Here is a 24,388-nt window from a genome sequence, read left to right on the forward strand (position 1 = left end):
AGCAGGCAATGTTCCTGTTGCATCCAGTCTCTGGCCTGCACCTACCCCAGCGTGGCCACTCCAACCCTCCGTGGGCTCTGCACAAAGGAGCTTGGTGGCTGTGTGAGGTAGGAGGGCTCAGAGAGAACACGGCCCCTCCTTACGTGTGGTTAAATCATGTAACCTCCCTGAATTTGTTTCCTCATTTCTAAGATGAGGATGTGAATACTTCACTATATATCACTGTACTGCACACATTGAGTCAGTGTGAAATGCAAGCACACTGTAAATGTCATGCTATACAAACCCTAAGTAATATTATTATGGAGTGAGAACGGTAGGGAGGACTGAAAGAATTACATTTTGCTTGGAAGTACAGCAAAACAAGATACTGTTACTCATAACACCTTTAATCAACAGAATGTATTCTTTACTGAACTCTAGATCATAATTCAAAAATAAAGAGTGTGATTTTTCTGTTAATAATTTAAAAACTCACATGGGAGCAAAGTAATAGCAATCGAATGACTAGTGAATAAATTAATGCGAGTGGGTGGCTAATTTGTTACTTAAAAAAATTTTTTTTGATACAGAGACTCACTCTGTCACCCAGGCTGGAGTGGAACGGTGAGATCTTGGCTGACTGCAACCTCTGCCTCCTGGGTTCAAGCGATTATCTTGCCTCAGCCTCCCAAGTAGCTGGGATTACAGGCATGTGCCACCATGCCCGGCTAATTTTGTATTTTTAGTAGAGACGGGGTTTCACTATGTTGGTCAGGCTGGTCTCGAACTCCTGACCTCAGGTGATCCGCCCGCCTCAGCCCCCCAAAGTGCTGGGATTACAGGCATGAGCCACTGTGCCAGGCCTGATTTGTTATTTTTAAACATGAAAATGTTTTGTAAGAAATACATCTATCTATCTATATATAATATGTATATATATATATTCTTTATTTATTCATTTGTTACCCAGGCTGGTAGTGTAGTGGTGCGATCTCGGCTCACTGTAACCTCTGCCTTCCGGGTCAAACAATTCTGTTTGCCTCAGCCTCCCGAGCAGCTGGGATTACTGGCTCCTGCCACCACGCCCAGCTAATTTTTGTATTTTTAGTAGAGATGGGGTTTCACCATTTTGGCCAGACTGGTCTTGAACTCCTGACCTCAGGTGATCTGCCTGCCTCGGCCTCCCAAAGTGCTGGGATTTCAGGTGTAAGCCACTGTGTCTGGCCTAATTTACCATTTTAACCATTTCTAAGTGTACAGTTCAGTAGAGTTAAGTCCATTTATGGTGTCGGGCAACCAACTTCCAGAACTCTCTGTATTTAGCAAAACTGAAACTCCACCCATTAAGCAGCAACTTTCTAAGCCCCTCCCCTTGGCCCCTGACAACCACCATTCTACTTCCTGTCTATGAATCTGACGGCTCTACAGGCCCCTACAAGCAGAATCAAGCAGTATGTGTCCTTCCGTGTCTGGCATATTTCATTTAGCATAATGTCCTCAAGGTTCATCCGTGTGATAGGAGGTGTCCTTCCCAAGGCTGAATAATGTTCCATAGTATGTGTGTGCCATCTTTAGCTGATCCCTGCTGACAGACAAGGGGGTTCCCACCTTTCAGCTACTGGCAACAATGCTGCTATGACCAGGGCTGCACGAGTACCTGCTTGAGTCCCTGCTTTCAATGCTTTTGGGCATAAGGCAACATACATTTTTTTGTCAACACCTAAACTTTCTTCTTTTCCAATGTGTATTGGAAAGTGTTTTGAGAATTCCAAGGAGGTACCAGGCTGACTGTGTGAGATGAGTAGTTGTGGCTTACTTCCTGTAGGACAAGCGCGACCACCCACACATGACGGTACTGTGAGGGGCCAGTAGTACGAATGAATCCCAACTGGACAGCCCTGCTTCCCTGCCTCAACCTCACTGCCAGGGCTGTGTGCTTCCCAGCAGGCACTGCTATCTATCCAGCCCCACAGTTTCCCAGCACTTGGCACTTCCGATGCTCGGCCTCAACCTCACCACCACTGGAGAAGATGAAGGTGCATTCTGGTGGCTTCCACAGGTATGACACTGTTTCCTGGGATCTGAAGAGAATGCACTGTCTACAACCGGAGCTACAACCCGAGCTACAACCCTGCAGCCACATGCTGAATAAAGTGCTTCAACTCACAGCTCGAAAGCCCATGGCCAAAGTGCTCTTGGGACTCCTGCTACAATTTTTGTTTTTCACTCACAAGTACAATTAAGGAAATAAAAATATCTCAGTTAACATATCTTTTGGGTTTAGTGTAAATACTAAAATTTGCCCTGATAAGGTCCTTCCCCTTGCATGCAATCTATTTATGTTGTGTTAGCAGGCAAGGAACTTCCTATGGTTAATCTGCTTGATTTGGGGGAGAAGTGTAATCTTTAAAGAAAAAAAAAATGCCAAGCTCAGTCCAAAGGTCTTGATCTGAACTTGATATTCACTTGTACTTCTCTGTGGTAAATGATAGCTTTTATAAACAAACAAAATGGCCAATTTATGACTGTTTATGCATTAATCATTGCTGGCTTTCTCTTGGTTCTGTAAATATTGACTAATACATTTACTTGCCACGTTGTGCCTTGGAGAGTGGCCTGCACAAAGTAGGATCCCACAGGCATCTGCTAAGTGATCAAATAACCACCTATGGCAAGTCCTTTCAAGATGTCAGGGCATTGTTCATAGAGCTTCAGGGACTTTGTGTACCAAGAACTTCTGATGGATTGGGGACAATGAGACACAATAAACAACGATGACAGAAGAGAGTGTGCAGTCAAGACTCTGTATAAACATTACTATTAAAGTCAAGAGATCACAGGTTGCAGAGGGAGGCATGAAAATCAGTAAAAGCTGGCAAGACATAAAAAGAGCTGGAATAGTGCATTAAAGAAAGGACAGGAGGCATGGTGCGGTGGCTCACACCTGTAATCCCAGCACTTTGGGAGGCCGAGGTGGGTGGATCACCTGAGGTCAGGAGTTCAAGACCAGCCTGGACAACATGGTGAAACCTCATCTCTATAAAAAAAAATACAAAAATTAGCTGGGAGTGATGGCGCGTTCCTGTAGTCAAAGCTACTTGGGAGGGTGAGGCAGGAGAATCGCTTGAACCTGTGAGGTGGAGACTGCAGTGAGCTGAGATCATGCCACTGGACTCCAGCCTGGTGACAGAGCAAGACTCTGCCTCAAAAAAAAAAAAAAAAAAAAAAAAAAAGGACAGAAAGGACAGGAAAAATCTCAATAGGCAAAGAAGGGAAAGAAGGGCAGAAGCCAAGGTGAAATGGTGTCAAACACAGGGCTGAATGGGGGGGACATAGTGAATATTCTGTCTATATAATGCACAGCTGCTTAACATATTAGCTACTTCAAAAGCCTGGTGTCTACACTTGTATCTTTGGTCATTTTTGAACTAATGTTATGTTAAATCTTCATATTCACCAAAAAATCATACTCTACACTAATTCCTTTCCAAACTTCTTAAACATGTGTTTCGGAAACGGAAATACTGTAGAACAGAGCTGTCCACTGTCACTTTCCATCACAATGGAAGATATATCGTGTGTTCACTGGCCTCATGTGGCTATTAAAAGCACTGGAAATGAGACTGGAACAATCCAGAAACTGAACTGTCAATCTTAGCCACATGGGATATCGGGCAGCATGGCTCTAGAAAATAACTGTGACCAATGGTTATATTGGTGGCACAGTCTCTCGCACAGAGCAGGCACAACATAAACACTAGCTGAATGACTCCACAAAGAAATAGTAGAGGATTTGGTGACCTTCATGCTTTATTAAATTCATTCTGTAGGTGTGGTGGACCAGGGTCCTAGAAGCTGAGTCACTCAAAGTTAGACAGTATAGCCTTCTTGGAAAGGCTCTGGAAATGCTCACTAGAATTCTTCAATTAAATTATTGCGGTCCTGCTTTTTAGTGGAATAAAATTGATCTGTACATTCTAGAAAAGCCGTTACATTTTAAAATAATTTTTTTGTGACAAAAAATGGACAAAATAAAATGAAATGGAACAGAAGTTTAAAAATGAACTGTTAGAAATAAAGATCCACGAAGGCTTTATAACGTAGTAGGGATGTCTCATCTTACTCAGAGGCCAAATTCTGAAGTCAGCAACTCTGAAAAATCTTTTAGAAGGCCTACGAAAAACACTATATAATACTCCACTCTCAATACCCTAGCATCTCTTAATGAGGCCCCACTGTTGTTGAAGTATTGGAACACACTGCCATTTCTTTAGCCCTGCACCAAATGAAGTCGTTGGCATGCATCGGGGGCCAACGATGTGAATGAAAAATACATGGTTCTTTTCTTTCACCAAGGCCACAGAGTTGAATTCACATGGGTTAAATCTTCCTATGCTGTGATATCAGCAAAGTGTATTCCAAGGCCCGTAAAACATGTAAAGAGAAGGATCAATTAATAAACTTGTAAGTTGAATAGACATTTCCGGATACGCGGTAATTATTTCCATTTGTATTTTGTATTTTAAATGAAGCATAAATTTTAAATGATCTACAAATACAGTTTGGCAAATAGTCTTTCCTGTACTTCAAATTAAAGTACAACATGAAGCTGTCAATATTAATTTATACTGACCACACCACACTAGGTGCAAGGGCTTGCATTACCAATACCAACTGGAGTCTAGGGAGCGGCTCTGCCCTTGTTACTGAGAACAACAGGCCCCTGTATCGTTGACACAAAGCATGTCCTTGGCTGGAAATCAGCACATCTGAGCTACGTGCCGACTTCCACGAGCCTGCTCAGTGGGCATGGAGCCCTGTGGGCTCGCTGGCTCTGAGCAACAGGTTCACTCTGAAGACGCCTACATGTAGGGAATCTCATCCTCCCGTGGCAAACCTGGGGTGCGGTGAGGGTAACCAGACTCTGGGAAATGGAAGAAAGGCTCGCCGCTAGAAAAGCTGCATTTCTCCACATGAAATAGTATGAAATCCACATGGGTAATCTTTTATTACTCTCAGATAGAACAATGTAGCAATGCCAAAAAATGGAATATATGGGAGTAAGTGATTTTAAAGATCTCATCTCACCCAAAAGAGGGGAAAGGGCTGACTGGTCCGAGCACTCCGCTGGACCCAGGAACACTCATGTACAGTGTTTTGTTTTGTTTTCTTTGAGACAGAGTCTTCTTCTGTTGCCGAGGCTCAAAAGAAAAAACAACAACAACAACAACAACAACAACAACAACAAAACAGGCCGGGCACGATGGAGTGCAGTGGCACGTTCTTGGCTCACTGCAACCTCCACTTCCCAGGTTCAAGTGATTCTCGGGCCTTAGCCTCCAGAGTAGCTGGAATTACAGGCATGTGCCACGATGCCTGGCTCATTTTTGTATTTTTAGTATAGATGGGGTTTCGCCATGTTGGCCAGGCTGGTCTCTAACTCTTGAATTCAAGTGATCTGCTCGCCTCAGCCTCCCAAAGGGTTGAGATTACAGGAGGGAGCCATCGTGCCTGGCTTGTTTGTTTTTGTTTTTGAGCCTGGCTCTGTTGCTCAGGCTGGAATGCAGTGGGGTGATCTTGGCTCACTGCAACCTCTGCCTCCCAAGCTCAAGCGATCCTCCCACCTCAGCCTCCTGAGTAGCTGAGACTACAGGGCATGTGCTGCTATGCCTGGCTAATTTTTAAAATGTTTTTAGTAGAGACAGGATCTGCCATGTCACCCAGGTTAGTCTTGGACTCCTAGATTCAAGCGATCCTCCTACCTTGGCCTCCCTAAATGCTAGGATTACAGGCATAAGCCATCGCGCCTGGCCATGCAGTGTTCTCATGATGCATCTGCTCATTCCTCTTCTACAAATCTGACTTAGGAACATCAATGTGTTAAAAGAGCGAAATGAATGAACAGAGGTGCAACGCTGGTTCTGTGTTCGTGTTCAAGGAGCCCTTGTACTTTATTTAAAAAAAAAAATCCCCAACCTCTCAGAGACTGGGGAGACTAGAAGCCTGTGCTGTTTGAGTGTTTCTTTTCCCTAAACTCCAAGGTCATAGTTTTCTCTCTTAAGTGGTCCATTACGTGTGGTACCTTTAATGTTTGTTCCTGTGATCATATTTAATGTTCCTCACGAGCTTGCTTTTAGATTGAGAAAGTGGACACTCTCTCCACCGCAATGGTCTCATCTGATCTAAATTTAAGTCAAAAAGCCTGGGGAAGGATGGAGTGAGTGGTAGAAGGCAGCCAGCCAACATGTAGTGTAACTTTGATAGTTCATCATTTTACCTTCTCTCATAATTTTAGGTGAAATAATGCATTTCTAGAAACTTACATCATAGTGACAATCATTTTGCATGCTAGAAGAAAGCTTTCAATAACACTACAGGGATTCTTGTGACATGTGTAAGTGTAATGAATACAGGCCACTGTTTTTTTCTCATTGGGTGCTATTTCAACCATCGAGGAAAGAAAGCTGGGGCAGGCTTTGCCAGAATCACATAGGGATGAGTGGGATGCTTTGAGAAGGTCGGGCCAGTGCTCACGACAGGTGCAGATCCCTCGAAACTGTCTAACACAGCTGAACGACGTGCCTGGCAGGCTGGGAGGTGGGTTATATACTACAGGCCAGCAGAGGTTTCACAGAGAACCTAGAAGCCAGTGTTGGAGAAGCATCTAGATTTGAGAGGCATCTAAGGTGTGTTTGCAGAAGGTCTGGTCAAGCAGGAGGTATCCGGGGCTGCGTGCAGTGGCTCATGCCTGTAATCCCAGCACTTTGGGAGGCTGAGGAGGGCAGATCACTTGAGGTCAGGAGTTTGAGACCAGCCCAGCGAACATGGTGAAACTCTGCCTCTACTAAAAATACAAAAATTTGCTGGGCATAGTGGCCCACACCTGTAATCCCAGCTACTCAGGAGGCTGAGGCAGGAGAATTGCTTGAAACCGGGAGGTGGAGGTTGCAGTGAGCTGAGATCGCGCCAATGCACTCTAGCCTGGGTGACAGAGCGAGACTTTGCCTCAAAAAAAAACAAAACAAAACAAACAAACAAAAAAAACCACCAAAAAACAAACAAACAAAAAAACCATAAAAAAAGCAGGAGGTATCTGGAAATTTGGGGTTGGATCATGGAAAGGAGGCCAGGGGATAAGAGGCTTATGGGAGACTTGTTGAAGCCATTCACATTGAACGAGCAAAGACCGTTTAAAGGCAGCTCAATCATAATTAAGAAAGCAGAATATTAAAGAGCATGGGGGGAGAAACAGGTTTATGAATGCGATACATAACTGACTGGAAAATGTAAGGACCAGCTTTCCACAGAACACTCCAAACATTCTAATGCACAAGAGGAGAGGCGAGAGCTGAAGAAAGGGCTGTCAGCTCAGGCTGGCCCTGGGCGCATCTGAAGATGGGAGGGAGAGCTGGGGGTGGTCAAAGGCCCTGAGGGGGAAGGCAGCTTTTCCAGGGACAAGGACAACCAAAAGAAAGGACAGCCTTTCAACCTAGGGTGTGTTTTTTCCTTCTAATTACTGTGAAATGTAAAAGGCAACAGAGATGTGCATCAATACCCTTTTAAGTTTTAAGATCCTATTAATTAAACCCTGTATGTACAATGTGAATGTACTTAATGCCACAGACGATATATGTAAAAATGATTAAAGGGGAAATTGTATGTTATACATATTTTTACCACAATGGAAGATTCCCCCACTGTATATCCATAGATAGGCATTTTTAAATGTTTATTTCAATGTGGAGGCTCTGGTTGCAAATGCTCCAAGTCCATGTAAAGGATAGCTCTCACACCCCACCAACAACTGGCATTTTCAAGACGTAGAAAATAATTTCTTAAGAACCAACCAGAAAAACAACAACAATAACAACAAACATCCTGCCTTAAAAAAGACCAGCAGAGGAGGCAACACCCCTGGCCATCTGGGCAGTGAGGGTGTGAAGTTCAGAAGTCAGCAGAGCTGGCTGCGGCTCCAGGCTGTCTTCGTGGTTTGTTTTGCTCTTCCTTCATCCAGCCCCCACTGGGATCAAGAGAATGGCTTCACGCAAGGAACAGGAAAGACCTTGTAATAAAAACAAACACTATCCTGTCTTGCTGTCAAGGCTACACCTCAAAATGTTTGCAAGGCTAGAGGAAGGATACAGAGATGATTTTCAACCTTAACTCCTCATTTAACAAACAATATTCCGACTGAATGTCAAGCTGACTTCTCGGGGTCATACTTCCTTCTTTGCAAAAATGACTGATGTTTTATGATATCACTAAGGGCTCCCAATTCTCATGGAGAAGGAAAAATGTCAACGTCTTGGTTTAGTTTAGTAGTGCTTTAGGAGACTTGGCTTCTAATTCCTGGTTTTAACCCAGTGCAAAAGAAACCAATCTTGGAATTTGACAAAGTTACCTTGAGTTACAGGAGAATTCTTGAAGGTGAATTCAGGAGGCCCACTCTCTTTCCAAGTGAACATGACAGGAGGAAGAGCTAGCATTGATTGACTGCTTTCCTCCTTTTTTTTTTCTTTTTGAGACAGAGTCTAACTCTGTTGCCCAGGCTGGAGTGCAGTGGTGTGATCTCAGCTCACTGCAACCTCCAACTCCCAGGTTCAAGCGATTCTCCTGCCTCAGCCTCCCAAGTAGCTGGGACTACAGGCGCGTGACACCACGCCTGTCTAGTTTCTGTATTTTTAGTAGAGATGGGGTTTCACCATGTTTCCCAGGCTGGTCTCAAACTCCTGACCTCAGGTGATCCACCCGCCTCAGCCTCCCAAGGTGCTGGGATTACAGGCGAGAGCCACCGTGCCCGGCCTTCATTGCCTGCTTTCTACGTTCCAGCATTTTACTCTGGGGCATTTCATTTGGGTCTCACAGCAACTCGGTGAAGTTGGTGTCACTGTCAGACACCATTGTACAAATGAGGATGCTGAGGCTCAAGAGATTAGTCAGCTTCCCCAAATTGTGTCCATAGTAGGAGGCCTACTCAAGGTTTAAACTTAATTTGCATGATCCCAAAGCTTTAGCCTGTTAGCTCTATGTAATACGTTCCTTCTCCTAACAAGCATCCATTTCTTATGGACAAGTCCATCACCTTCCCATCTATAATGCAGAGTTGAGCCCACACAGCAGATGGGAGGTGCGGAGGCATGCCTGGAAGAATGTATGGAGGAGGGATTTCTTAGCTAATAAAGTGCGCATGTAGATTAGTGTTTTTTTCAGCCATCATATTTCCCTGCATCCCTGCAGACATGGAGATATTCTATTAGTGAACGATAAAGATATAATTGTCAAAAGTCACATTAGAAAAGGATAATTCAAAGAGAAGATGATTTTGAGGGGGACTTTTAACAGCTTCTTAAAAGGGATTGCAATCACCCTCAAGGGTAGAGAGGAAATGATCCACTGTATTTCAAGTCTAAACACATTCATTTTCACACAATAAAACTTCTTCTGAGCAATTAGTCTACTACACGTTATTCCATATTTTTCAATCTTTATTCTAAATTATTCATTGCTGCCTCCATCCGGTACCATAATTAAAAGTTCCCTACTCTTGAGTGGGAAGTTACTCTGGCAAAAAGAGATGCCAAATGGTTCTCTAGACAGCAGCTGCTGCTGAAGTCAGTTTTCTATAAAGTTCAGCAGAGACTCCCAAGTCAGAAGTGCAGCCTGTTTCTCACTTAACCTGTGAGCTCGCCATCAGGAAGTCCGGCACACTGCCGTCTGGCTGCACAGCGCCTCTGAGAGCCAGGTGCCCCACTCTCTCCAGCTGAACCACTCTCCCGTGGGGTTCCGAGACAATTTCTACTTTACACTCAAATGCAGTCATGCCCTGGGCTCTAGCACCATTTCCCATTACCCTAAATCATCTCCGGTGTTTCCCTTCCACAAGACTGGGGTGGAGAAAGAACAGCACACAAGATGCCATTAGTCTTGTGCTGAATACATTCTTGGGGATATAAAGTCTGGGGAGACACCAAGGGGCACACAGAAACCCAGTTTGCTTTGAGAAGCAAAGGTGGGAGAGTGCCATATGCAAAGCTTTTATAACTTCTTTCTCCTATAGAGCAATGCCATACCTTTCTCACTGCCCAGCACCCAAGGGTTGGTTGTGAGGGTGTGGGGTTGTGGGGGAGGTAAAAAGGGCTTCCAGAAAACCATTACTTAGTTACTAAAGTTTTACCAGCACCAACAAATGCAAGAAATCAGGGGGAAAGAAGGCTTGAGCTCTATTACTGACTGCACCAATGAATTCAGATTTTTACAGGGTGACAAGACAAGACTGTAGATGGTCTTAGATGATCTAAATCTTGCTGGTGTGAGGAACACAGCTAACTGGCAGACAGTACAAAGACAGCCAGCAGCAGCAGCAGCTCTTTTCATGAAAACTCATGAACCGTCACACTGCAGTAGGCTGGGAGGCTGATTATCTAACAAACGATTATGCAGCTCAAATCGAATTTCTGTTACAAGAAAAGCGAGAAGTGTGTTGGCAGAGGACGCAGGGATCCCGGCCTTGAGGTCGCCTATCAATAGAGGACTTTAGACCACGTTATTATTAAACATTTTCCTCCTTTCAGAGCAGAGCTGACATTTTAGCAGCATTATCTCCATGAAGAATGGGAATTCAGAAAAAAAAAAAATTGAAATATCAGTGGAAAGGAAAAGGGTTCATCTTAGGGTTAGTGCATGTCTGAGACAGCATAAGTCAGAAGCATTTCTTCTGATTACTGACCTCTTTTTCACCTGGGATGTTTTCCTTGAAAAGAGCCACACTTTGTGAAATCATTCATGAAAATAACTGCCTTTGCTACTACGCAGAGTGGGGTGGTTCATGATCAGACAGCAAGATGGTCTGAGGCACACTCACAGCAGGATCTGGGGGTGACTCTCCCTACAGTGGTTTATGTATAAAGGCCCTGGCACGTGCCAAGGGTTGTAGGTACCCTGGCGAGCCTTACCCAGGACCAAAGAACAGGAACCCAGGGTCTCCTTGGCCACCTGCCATCTGAGTTGGCTTCAATGCCTCTGACTAGCCCACAGCAGGGCTACATCTATTTTGCGCTGAACACCTCTAGGTCTGAGAACTCAAAGCTTCCAAGTGGAACATTTTTCTTTTCACTCATCCAAAATCTTCTTCCTCAACTGATCTCTACCACCTCTGTAGTCCAGAATATTCTAGTTCCTCATTCACAAAATGGCCTCATAAAAATGACAAACCTTTTATGAGCTAGCCTCCAATTCATTCCCTGTGTCCTTCCTTCCATAAACACTGACTGCGTGCCGGCGATGATGTCCCCTGTGTGGCATGGAATCTGTGCCTGTGCCCATCACTGTCACCGTTTCTCTTCGGGGGGTCACTCTGTCACTGTCCCCTTTAACTATGTCCCCCCCAGACCTCCAATGCACACACGCTTTTGAGCTCAGTACTTAGCTCTGACGAACAGAGCAGGATGATGCCCTCAACCATCTGGACATTCTTTCTCCCAGCTCTGCCTCTTCCCAGCTATGGGACACTGAGCAGTTGACTTAGTCTCTTCGTGCTTTAGTTTTCTTGTCTGCCAAATGGGAAGATATCACCAGTTCCCACCTAAGAGGGATGTTAGGACCAAAGAGGCGAACACGTGCAAAGCGCCCATATACCCAGCACACAAACAACTCCTTAAAAGCAGGAGCTGTGGTAATATTTAATATTAATACATCAGCCCCATGCTGTCACCACTGTGACTCCAGGCTTATCAACAACGCTGCTAAGCTCTTGCTTCACTGATTTCTTCTTCACTTATGCTATTGATTTATGCCACTGAACAGGAAAGAAGAGTGTCTGTGACATCTGAGTGACACACCAATAGAATATGTGAGGGATGAAGGAACAGGAGAAGCAGCAATCAGCTTGAAGCCTGGGCACTCCGCAATCATGCACTACCCCTGAAGACAAATCCATCAGCCAGAATCGGAACCACAAAATGCAGAATGGAGATGTCAGAGGGGTGCAAAGACAGACGATCTGAGGAGGAGAGTGAGCCCCGGGAAGCTCAGGTCTTCTGAATGAACCACCGACATGTGCTTAAAAATATCCTAGAGGACCCAGCAATCCCACTTCTGGGAATACATTTCCAAAAGAATTGAAAACATGGTCTTGGAGGGATGCTTGTTCGTATGTCATAAACACGCATACTCATACAGCATTACTTACAATAGATGAGAGAGGGAGCTCAAGTGTCCATCCACAGATGGATGAAGAAACAAAATGTGGGATAGCCAAAGAATGGGAGGGTATTCAGCCCGAAAAAGAAAGGAAATTCTGGCCAGGCGCGGTGGCTCACACCTGTAATCCCAGCACTTTGGGAGGCCGAGGCGGGTGGATCACGAGGTCAGGAGTTCGAGACCAGCCTGACCAACATGGTGAAACCCTGTCTCTGCTAAAAATACAAAAATTAGCTGGGCATGGTGGTGCATGCCTGTAATCCCAGCTACTCGGGAGCCTGAGGCAGGAGAATCGCTTGAACCCGAGAGCAGAAAGTTGCGGTGAGCTGAGATGGTGCCATTGCACTCCAGCCTGGGCAACAAAAGCGAAACTCCATCTCAAAAAAAAAAAAAGAAAGGAAATTCTGACACTCTACAACATGCATGCACATTATGCTAAGTGAAATAAGCCAGCCACAGTATGATGCTACGTACATGAGGTCCCTAGAGTTGTTAAATTCATAGAAACGAAGGACAATGGTAGCTGGCAGGGGCTGTGGGGGAGGGGCACGGGGAGTTGTTCAATGGGTACAGTTTTAGTTTTGCAAGATGAAAAGCGTTCTGGAGATTGGCTGCATGACAATGTGAATGTACTTAACACTACTGATGTGCACTTAAAAATGGTTAAGATGGGCTGGGCGCAGTGGCTCACACCTGTAATCCTAGCACTCTGGGAGGCCGAGGTGGGTGGACTGCTGGAGTTCAGGAGTTCGAGACCAGCCTGGGCAACACGGTGAAACCCCAACTCTACTAAAATAAAAAAGAAATTAGCCGGGCGTGTTTGCGTGCGCCTGTAGTCCCAGCTACTCCAGAGGCTGAGGCAGGTGGAGGTTGCAGTGAGCAGAGATCACGTCACTGCACTCCAGCCTGGGCAACAGAGCAAGCCTCTGTCTCCAAAAAAAAAAAAAAAAAAAAAAAGGCAAAGATAGTAAATTTTGTTATATATATATTTGCCACAATGAAAATAAATAAATATGTATATATGTATATATACACACACATACACTAGACATAGTTCAATAAAACCACAAAACAAAAGAACCATAGCAGAAATGAACAAGCAGAGGCCAGGGGTGGTGGCTCACGCCTGTAATCCCAGCACTTTGGGAGGCCAAGGCAGGTGAACCATGAGGTCAGGAGTTCGAGACCAGCCTGCCCAAGATGGTGAAACCCCGTCTCTACTAAAAATACAAAAAATTAGCTGGGCGTGTTGGCAGGCGCCTGTAATCCCAGTTACTCAGGAGGCTGAGGCAGAGAAGTGCTTGAACCTGGGAGGCAGAGGTTGCAGTGAGCCAAGATTGCACCACTGTACTCCAGCCTGAGCAACAGAGTGAGACTCTGTCTCAAAAAACAAACAAACAAACAAACAAACAAAAAAACAAAAAAGAGAAATGAACAAGGAAAATACCTCCCATGGTTTCCCAATCCTCACAAAATTGCTCTTGTTCCCATGCAACTCCTGAAAGTGTCAGCTGTCAAATCCTGTTCGCTAAAGTACCTCCTCACTTAGGACTGCGATTTGGGAGTCTTCAAAAGCACAGGCTTTGGGACAAGGAGCTAGGGTCTGTACTTGGAAATGTGACTTTGTCATATGCCTTAAACTCTTCTACCTTTTTGTTTGTTTGTTTGAGACAGGGTCTCACTCTGTCGCCCAGGCTGGAGTGCAGTGGTGTGATCTCGATCTTGGCTCACTGCAGCTTCCACCTCCTGGGTTCAAGCAATTCTCCCACCTCAGCCTCCCGAGTAGCTGGGACTATAAGTGCACGCCACCACGCCCACCTAATTTTTGTATTTTTAGTAGAGACGGAGTTTCTCTATGTTGGCCAGGCTGATCTCGATCTCCTGACCTCAAGTGATCTGCCCGCCCTAGCCTCCCAAAGTGCTGGGATTACAGGCGTGAGCCACTGCACCCGGCCTAAACTCTTCTATCTTTAGTTTTCTTATCTGCAGGGTTGTGCTGACGAAAGAATGGGACAACCCATGCTAAGGTGTAAGAAATGGGAGCCATTGTTTTTACTAGATCTTACCTGAACATCATACAGGAACTGGAATCGGCTTCTTTTACTCGCAGCCTCTCTCACAGCCCGAGCCAAGTCCACCGACCCTTTTCCACCAACCGACCAGTGATAGCAGGGGACTGCATCAAAGGCACCAGCCCGCTTTGCAAGCTCACACACCAAGTCAATCTCAGCGCGGGTGTCGGTCCTAGTGAAGAAAATGTTTGTGGTTTTGCATCTGTATCCATTTAGCGATGTTTTGAAAGAGAGACTAACCATTTATACAGAACTTCGCTCCCTAACACTGAATACATTTTAAACATCAAAAGTGGTCACATCGTGTTTAAATAAATCAGAATTAAAGAAAAGCATGGAAAAAAAAAGTCCTCTCTAAAGTGACTCAAATATTTCAAGTTGTTAAGGGCGTTATCAAGCAAATTCCATAACATATCCCTTTGATCATTCACAGTTTGTTTCAGACAAAAATTCTGGGTAGAATTACAAAAAAAAAAAAAAAAAAAAAAAAAAAAGCCAAGGAGATAGTAACTCACTATATATAAATTTCACTTCCTTAATAACATTGTGAGAACACATTTGCTAAAATGAAACCAAACCAAATAAACAAACAGAAAGAACTGGGTATTTCTGTATACTTTTAGATGAAGCAGAGAACGACCAAATACCCCAAGACACAAATATCGTTCACAGGGTGGCCCAGTGATAATGCCCACATTTAAAGGAGGAGGCTGGACTTACTTGAAGACATTCAGAGCCACCACAACGGGAACCCCGAAGAGCTGAGCGATCTGAATTTGCTTCTGGAGGTTACAGCAGCCGTCTGCCACCAGCTGGATGTTCTGTAAAAAAGAAAAAAGCAAAACCCAGACCCCTGTGTATCGCCTCCTACCAAACCTGCCAAGCTAAACTGCCAGCACCTCTCTGGCAGGATTTGCTAAATCTTTTTTCACTTTTTCCTCCAAGAAAGATGGCTGCAAGAATAAGGAGGTTCGTCTTCAAAATAATTTCTAAAATGATTCTGGGCCCAATGGCATATGTGTGGGTCTGAAGCCTGGCAGCTCACCCTGCTGCGGACAGGCTGCAGGGTCTACGCAATGCGCCCATGCTCTGCAGGTTGAGGCCTGACAGGCACAAGGCCCCAGGTGGGTGAGGGGCGCTGTCCAGGTATTCCTGGCTCAGATCCCTGGCGCCACCTGTAGGAGCTAAGAGGTACTGTTGCCAGTAAATCAAAGTCTATTTACAGAAAAGAGTAAGCCACTCCTGTGTCATAAAGCCAACTGCATATAGACCTTCCATGACAAAAGAATTCCGAAGTGTAAGCTTCATATTTGTTTCTGACCTGGAGACCTTGAGTTCCTGCTCTGATGGCTACCCTGGGAGTAGACAATAGTAGACAAAGCCTATATCCATCTTTTCTTGATATTTAAGAGTTAACTGAATGAATTGTATCCTTTCACCCCATCCATTTCCTCTTAGATTCTTAGACAGCACTTTTCTTTTCTTTTTTTTGAAACAGAGTCTCACTCTGTCGTCCAGGCTGGACTACAGTGGTGCGATCGCAGCTCACTGCAACCTCTGCCTTCCAGGTTCAAGCGATTCTCATGCTGGGACTACAGGCGTGAGCCACCACGCCCGGCTAATTTTTGTATTTTTAGTAGAGATGAGGTTTTGCCATGTTGGCCATGGGTTTTGCCTGGCTGGTCTTGAACTCCTGGCCTCATGTGATCCGGTCGCCTTGGCCTCCCAAAGTGCTGAAATTACAGGTGTGAGTCACTGTGCCCGGCCAGAACAGCACTTTTCTAAGAGACCACTGAAGGAGGGCTCATTCACTGAAAGCCAACGAGTCACTGGATTTGAGAGATTCTTCACATAAGTGTCTAAACAGCTCCTCTTACCTCCTCTGTATATTCTTTCTTAAGAGGAACACCAGCGGTTACCTGAAATAAGGAGAGAAAACATGAAGAATAATCCTATAAAAATGCTTACATAAATGCTTTCTGAAAGAAAGAACAACATAATCATATTCAATTTTTAGAAAGGTACCCCTATGTTTTGTGCTTTTAAAACAGTAGCTGGCAGCACTGGCTAAACCTAAACTCTTGTGGGAAGCTTTTAGAAAACACTGATCCCTGGGCTCCACCCAGACCAGTGAAAGCAGAAGTTCTGGGAGGGGAACCTAGGATCAGCAATGTTTAAAATCTCCCTGGATGATTCTAATTTGAGCCAATGGAACAGTATGAAACTTCTCAAACATTGGTTCAAATTAGAACATAAAACTAATAATATGTTTAATACCTGCTTTCAGAGTACATCACCATTCGAAATCATTTTACGGTAACTGCCATAAAGCTCTGTTGTCTGGGCTGGAGGGCAGTAGCACAATCACAGCTCACTGCAGTCTCAAACTCCTGGGCTCAAGTGATCCTCCTGCCTCAGCCTCCCCAGTAGCTCGGAATACAGGTGCATACCACCACACCCAGATAATTTTTTATTATTGTGTAGAGACGAGGTCTTGCTATCTTCCCCAGGCTGGTCTCAAACTCTTGGGCTCAAGCAGTCCTCCCACCTCGGCCTCTCAAAGTGCTGTCATTACAGGGTAAACCACTGTGCCCGGCCTTGTGGTTAATCTTATGTGTCAACTTTGCTGGGGCCATAGGGTGCCCAGTACTTGTTCAAACATTATTTTGTGTGTTTCTGTGAGGGTATCTATGATGAAATTAACACGGAAACCAGCAGCCTTTGAGTAGGCAGGTTGTCCTACATAATGTGGGTGGGTCTCAACTGATTAGTCAAAGGCCTTGTTGAGTACAACAAAAAGACTGGCCTCCCCTGAGAGCAGGAGAATTCTCCAGCAGACTGCTGCCTTCAGACTGCATTAGCACCACTGGCTCTCCTGGGTCTTCAGCTTGCCGGCCCACAGTGCAGATTTTGGACTTGCTGGCTTCTGTAATCATGTGACCCAATTCCTGATAATAAATATCTTTCTCTCTATATACACACATCCTTATTGGTGCTATGTGTGAAGAACACTGATTCATACAATGGTTAGTTTAAAGACCTAATTGTGAAAGAATCTGTGGATCCCAAAGCATAGCAGAATATTAGTTCTTGGATTGCACCAGGAATGGCCGAGCACTCTGGGGGACAGGATGTGAGTTTAAAATGACTGAGGCTAAAATGGGCAAATTCAAGGGCCACAAGATTTTCCACTGTAAAAATTATGGGAAAAAAACAAGCTGAATAAACATAACAGGCAGCCATGGTTATTTGTGTAATGATCAAAAGGAAGTCGATCCCAGCACAGTATTTGTAGCAAAAAAGAAAACAGAAGTAGAAATGAATAATCATGGTTCAAAAATACAGAGCTATTCAATAAGAAGGAAGGACACCGAGACAAGCACTATGGAATAGAGGATTAAGAGGATGAAAGTTCATTTATCTTGCCCTTATTGAAAACACTCCCTGCATATAGACTATGCCAGACACTTGGAGCACACCAATTAATAAGACACAGTCCCTAAACTCAAGGAATTGAGAATTACATAGGGAGACACAGAACAAGGCATTCATGAAACAATATGAGGCAGAAGGTACTACTAGAGCCCAGGAGAGGGATGCCTAGCTTCACAGGGCTTCCTGGTCCCTGCTGTTTTTTGTTGTTGTTGTTGTTGTTGTTGTTGAGATGGAGTTTCGTTCTTGTCACTCAGGCTGGAGTGCAATGGTGCAATCTCAGATCACTGCAACCTCTGCCTCCCAAGTTCAAGCGATTCTCTTGCCTCAGCCTCCCGAGTAGTGGAGATTACAGGCGCCTGCCACCACTGGTCTTGAACTCCTCAGGTGATCCACCTGCCTCAGCCTCCAAAGTGCTGGGGTTACAGGCATGAGCCACCGCGCCCGGCTGATCTCCGCCTTTTCTTATCCTCCACCCATATCTGTGCCTACTAACCCTGTTCCTTGTTACCATGATCACTGGCTGAGAACCATGACATTAAGCAGCAGTGGAAGAGACGCAAAGGATTAATGTGGCACGAAAGTGCAACCACTGAAAAACAGAGCACATATGTTAAGATGAATGAAATAGGATTGCAAACCATGTAGAGAATTTTTACAGGACAGAGACCAGAGTCTGGAAAACTATGGGACTGACGTCAAGAGACCCAGACTGTAGATCTGATCAGTCCCTGAAATAGATGTGTGACATCACACAAGCCACTGGGTCTCTCTGTGCCTCAGAGATTTTCTCTTTATAAAGACTGAATGAAATCAGATAATCTCTAAGCCCTTTCTATAATTTTCAGGGTGGCAGGGCAGGGAGGGAGAATTCCAAATGCATCCTACATGGGCAGAAGTAGTTTTTAAAAATAGAAGTTGTTATACAGATTCAATGTCTAAAATCCAGGACGGACTGTAGCAACAAGGGGTGTTTTGAGTAAAGTCAGAGTTCTTTATGATTTACTACTTTTAATCTGTATTATATCATTCTTGCATTTGAAATGATGATGAAGCTTTAGGCAAAAATTGTGCTTGTGTCAGGTATTAGGAGTGGATTTGGATTTAGAACACTTCTGCCCTTCATTAACATCCAGCTCTGCCTGGTGGACATAGTAGGAGATTTAGATCTGAAGTCCTTGGCTCTCTGCTGGCCTGCTGACATTGTCCATATTCCCTAAGCCTATCAAACCTCAGCTTCCTTATCTGTAAAATGGTATAAAAATAATGTCCACCTCTCCTAGGACAAAGAATTGCTTTACAGCATTTCATGATGGCAAACCTGCTACTTGTTTTGACTATGTAATAATCATTGAATATATGACTTTTGTCACATACACAGTACAGTATACCAATTAAGAAATCAGATTTGGCAGTTCGTCTCGTGTGAATATTATAATGATAGAGAAATTGTATTTTATTTCAAAATGATTAATCGGTAAAAAATGTCTTATTCTTCACTTGGAAATTCCTAAAAATGAAATAAACCAACAACAAACAAACAAAAAAAACAAACCCCAAAAATCTATGCACAAGTTTTCTGTGGAAAGGAATATATTTCCTTTATAATGTCTGTAATTTCTGTATATATTAGGATAGGTAAATATAAAAAGTCTTTAAAGAAGTTAAAATCGAATTTATGTTTTCCAAGCAAAGCTCTCTTAGAAACAATCCAGTATTATAACAGAGTTGTGAGGAGAAATCATAATAAACAGAAAGAGAAGGAAAATAGTTTTAGATGAAATCTGATGAGTTGCAGCATCAGTGAAGCAAAAACTATCTGTACAAACAATGAAAAATCTCTGTCATCAAAGAACTCACTCTAATCCTCATGATGTTCGTTCAGGGACAACAGCCTCTAACCTCCCATTACCATATGGTTATACAATCTTGGCCTGAGTATCAGATGTGAAGCTTAAGACTAAAAAGTGGTTGCATTATGCTCCTTTCCAAAATATTGTTTAGAAAGAACTGTGGGTGTTACTGTTTACTCGAACTTACTAAACTCAAAGTGCCCTATGGTGGTGTTGGGAAAAAAAAAAAAAGTTTTAGATGTCCACAGGGAGGTCTACAGAAAAAAAAAAAGTTTTAAGAAAAATACTCTAGAAAACTATAGTCATTAAATAGGCAGGAATTTTTCAAATGCTCAATTCTGTTTTAACATAATGAAATTTCTTTGGTATTAGGAAGGCAGTGTGGGCACTTACACTTGGCCCGCCTCCATGCATCTTCAGAGCTCGCACCGTTGCCACTAACACAACCACGTTGGGCACCAAGCCGGAAGCTCGGCACTTGATGTTGAAGAATTTCTCCATTCCGATGTCAGCACCAAAGCCAGCTTCGGTCACTGTGGGGAAGCAAGTGGAATATGTGCTATTATCTTCTAAAAACAAAACTACGTTTTGGCAATCACCACTATGATTCCAGCTCAAAGGATAGCTTACATTCCTATTGTTTACCAACACAAAGGTGAACTGATTTCCCCATTGTCATAGAAATGTTCTTCATTATCTGCCCTAAAGAGACTGCACCCTCCTCTGCTTCACACCTCCAGGCCTGAGGGATTCCTTGTGGTGGCCAGGTCAAGACTTTTCTTCCAATATCATAACTCAGAGAAGCATTTTTTTTTTTTTTTGAGACAGCGTCTTGCCCTGTCGCCCAGGCTGGAGTACAGTGGCATGATCTCGGCACACTGCAACCTCCGCCTCCCGTATACAAGTGATTCTCCTGTCTCAGCCTCCTGAGTAGCTACAGGTGTGTGCCACCACACCTGGCTAATTTTTTTATTTTTGTATTTTTAGTAGAGATAGGGTTTCACCATGTTGGCCAGGCTGGTCTCAAACTCCTGACCTTGTGATCCACCTGCCTCGGCCTCACAAAGTGCTGGGATTACAGGCGTTAAGCCAAGATGCCCAGTCAGTGAAGCTTTTCTTCATACAGATGGAGATTTTCAACTTTGTAATCAGGTTCCAAATTGTATCAAAGGGCAATGACAGTAGGATTACAACAGAAGATCCTTTCTTACTCTTTTTTTTTTTTTTTTTTTTTGAGATGGAGTTTCGCTCTTGTCCACCAGGCTGGAGTGCAATGGCACGATCTCTGCTTACTGCAACCTCCGCCTCCCAGGTTCAAGCGATTCTCCTGCCTCAGCCTCCCAAATAGCTGGGATTACAGGAACCCACCACCACGCCCGGCTAATTTTTTTTTTTTTTGTATTGTTAGTAGAGACGGGTTTTTGCCATGTTGGTCAGGCTAGTCTCAAACTCCTGATCTCAGGTGATCCGCCCACCTTGGCCTCCCAAAGTGCTGGAATTACAGGCATGAGCCACCATGCCCGGCCCTTTCTTACCCTTTATATAAGAATAATTTATTTTAGTGCCACCCAGTCATTTCTGTTAACTGACAAATTTCAAGTTAGTTGAAGGGCATAAGGATACTGATGATCAATCTGGATACAAGACAGCAGCTTTATTAGAGAAACACCAGAAAACACTCATTTCTAGTCCCCACCCCCTCAGTTGCTAGAATGGTCACAGCTGCCTTTCAAGACAGCGAGGCACTGGGTCAGTAGTATCTTCTTCATACACAAAGAGCTCTAGGACCTTGCTGCTCAATGCGTGATTCGTGATCAACAGCATCAGCAGTATCTGAGAGCCTCTAAGACATGTGGAATCTTGGGCTCCCCATAAAGTTTATAGAATCAGAATCACATTGTTACAAGATCCCCAGGTGAGATATTGTCCATTAAAATCTGGGAAGCAAACCACTCTAGGAAGGGAATACCACTGATTTAATAAAAAGTAAATGTTTATGAAATACATACTTATATGCTGACAGTATGACCAGGACACAGACAGGAACTGGCGGGAGAAAAATTAACTAAGATATCAGAAACATTTAACATGATCAGTTTCCTTGCTGTGCTACAAACTTTCAAAATTTACAATGATAAGTGGCAGCTTATAATTTTGTTAAGTTGCTGTAGCAAGATTTACAAAATTGTTCCCCCTGTTACTGAACATTTTGGTTGTTTCCAATATAAACAATACTGCACGAAAATATTTGTGCCTATGTGCTTTAATCTCTTTCAAATTATGTTCTTGGAATAAATTCCCAAGGGTAAGGTAATGGGGCCAGAGGACATACAAAATTTTTATGACCATTGATATGCTTTTGACAAATTTAAAAAATTACATTAAAAATGTTCAATTTGGATAAATATAGCTACAAGCCGTTTATCCTTTATTATGTGTTATTTGAACAAACAACTTGGCAGAACAATTTCAAGAAATCAAAGACATTCCTCTTTATATAGTATTTGGGACAAATCTTGTGATTTTATTTGTAGTGGTCAAAATCAGAGAAAATCACTCAGTGACAATCCTTACCTCAGTGGTACCTCCTAGTAATGCATTTGTTAACTTTAGCATGTTGGTGGCATCATGGACCCCAAAAGAGGGATAATCCGGGTGACTTTTGTCAAAAGTCATCACTGAGTGGGCTCCTGGAGGTGGAAGGCTAGATAATAAGGCCCCAGTAGGATTATGTGGGGCTGTCCTGCAGGTTAGCACACAGACGGGACCCCGGATCCCTCCTAGCTGTGCAACCTTGGCAAGTTCCTTGTTGGAAGGATTACGTGAGATGGCACAGGTACATTACTGAGTCACTGGGGTTTTTCTTGGTGCATACTGAGAACTCACAAAAATAGTTCACATCATTGTAACTGAAAGGATAATTCTCCCACTTGCTAAAAATCATATTGAATTCCTAAGCATTTGTGGGAATTCCTGCTCCATCCAGGCATTTTTCTCACTAGTAGAAGCTCACTCTTAGGGTCACTACCCTGAAGCCCTGCAGGGAAGTGGGAGAGAGAACATCTGCTATTCAACTAGACAGAGCAGCACACTGGGAGGGACGGAGTTTGCCTGGGAGGTTTGGAGAAAGGGGGTGATGGAGTCAGGCTCTGAGGTTCTAGTAGGATTTTTCCAAGCAGAGAAATGCGGAGTTGGGTATGGCAGGCAGAGGCCAAGAGGAGGAAGGAGAGGGAGGAAAGAAGAGATTCACAGGTAAAGGCAGAGCCAGGGAAGAAATGGTCAAGATGAAGGGAAATCATCCGTCATGACTGGAGAAGTCATTATTTCACCAGCAAGACTGGTTCACTGGTCTGATCAGTACTGGGGAGTGGGACTGAAGTAACCCAAATGTTACACATTTGTTTCAATGCCGCGGTATTTTGAAAAACTGTTTAATGTTGCCCTATAGTTGGAGGTAGATTGTTGTGTACATTTTACATAACGGGGGCTGATCAAGTGATCTCTAAGTTCTTTCCGACTGGATGCATATTTATGTGTGAAACTACCCTGTTAGACTGCAAGCTCCAGGATGATACAGACCATGTGTTTGAGACATTAACATGGCAAGACACATAGAAGGCACTGAAGGAAAGTCATCACCTATCTCCAAACCAAATAAGAAGAGAGTAGCAGAAAAGCACATCTAAAAACACTTGGACACAAATATATTAATGAAAAGTCTCATTTATAACCATTGAATGCCCTTGAAAAATTGCAAGCTCAAATTCCCTTCAAAAACCTAGCTCCTCCCCCCTTCAATGCGCCTGTGTAGTCACCACGTTCTCCTATCTTCAGTGGTTCCTGCTTCCCTAAAGTGCCTTAATATAAAAGTCAAGGCCACTCTCGTGTAAACTTCCTTCCCCTACCTTCATCTTCCTCCACACTCCCTGCCTCAGACTTCATGCCTCTGTAATATCAAGCTTCCGGCACAGCCCACATACGCTATGTTACTTGTCATCACCCCTAGACCTCTTTTCCCATGTGGAACATTCCTCTCTCCCCTCTCTGCCTCTTTAACCCGCTGTCCAAGACTCAGCTTGGATGTGCCATTTCCTGGAAGCTTGTCCTGATGCTTTCAGGCAAAGTTGGCTACTCCTCCTGTCCGTCCCATCCTCCCGGCCCTATGGTGTGCTCCCTTGCAGGGCCCTCATCTGTCACCACACGCAGCATCTTAAGTACATCGATGTGCCGTCTCCCACGTGGAAGGTGGGACCATGCCTTATTCATCTTGCAGCTCCACTTCCTAACACAGTACCTGGCACAAGCAAGTCAATGAAAAAACAGGATGGGACTTGGGAGCCAGTGATGTCAAGGCCACACTTCAATGGAAATAGACACATAAAATAGAATTACATAGAAGCACAAATATGTTCTTAGTCCTCCCTATCATACTTCCCTTTTTTTCTTACAACACTAAAATGGTTTTAGTAAAAGGCATAAATATCTGATAAAGATGTGATCATCTAAAACATCTACACAGGCTAAGCTTAATTTCATATTTTAATTTATTTATTCATTTATTTTTGAAAAGGAGTTTCACTCTTGTCGCCCAGGCCAGAGTGCAGTGGCATGATCACAGCTCGCTGCAACCTCCGCCTCCTGGGTTCAAGTGATTCTCCCACCTCAGTCTGGCGAGTAGCTGGGATCACAGGCACCTGCCATCATGCCCGGCTAATTTTTGTATTTTTGTAGAGATGGGGTTTCACCATGTTTTATTTTTAAAAAGAGACAAATTGGAAACAAAAAAATAGTAATAAAGAGAACTCCAGCTAGGGGACGAAAACAACATGCAGAAGTAAAGGTTGGAGGACT

General features: G+C 43.9%; 1 protein-coding gene across 3 annotated transcripts in view; it reads right to left on the reverse strand.

The window, feature by feature from the left end:
* The window catches only part of LOC116463240 (monofunctional C1-tetrahydrofolate synthase, mitochondrial), a 237,696-nt gene that overhangs the window by 72,106 nt on the left and 141,202 nt on the right, over window positions 1–24,388 (reverse strand). For all 3 annotated transcript variants that reach the window (XM_032146268.2, XM_058434521.1, XM_058434522.1), the window contains 4 exons: window positions 19,931–20,070; window positions 16,130–16,171; window positions 14,973–15,073; window positions 14,247–14,424 (listed from right to left, as the gene is read on the reverse strand). In XM_032146268.2, coding sequence (XP_032002159.1) covers window positions 14,247–14,424; window positions 14,973–15,073; window positions 16,130–16,171; window positions 19,931–20,070 — 461 coding nt within the window. The remainder of the gene's footprint in view (window positions 1–14,246; window positions 14,425–14,972; window positions 15,074–16,129; window positions 16,172–19,930; window positions 20,071–24,388) is intronic.

The sequence above is a fragment of the Hylobates moloch genome, unplaced genomic scaffold, assembly GCF_009828535.3.
Source record: "Hylobates moloch isolate HMO894 unplaced genomic scaffold, HMol_V3 SCAFFOLD_29, whole genome shotgun sequence".
Classification (NCBI taxonomy): Eukaryota; Metazoa; Chordata; class Mammalia; order Primates; family Hylobatidae; genus Hylobates; species Hylobates moloch.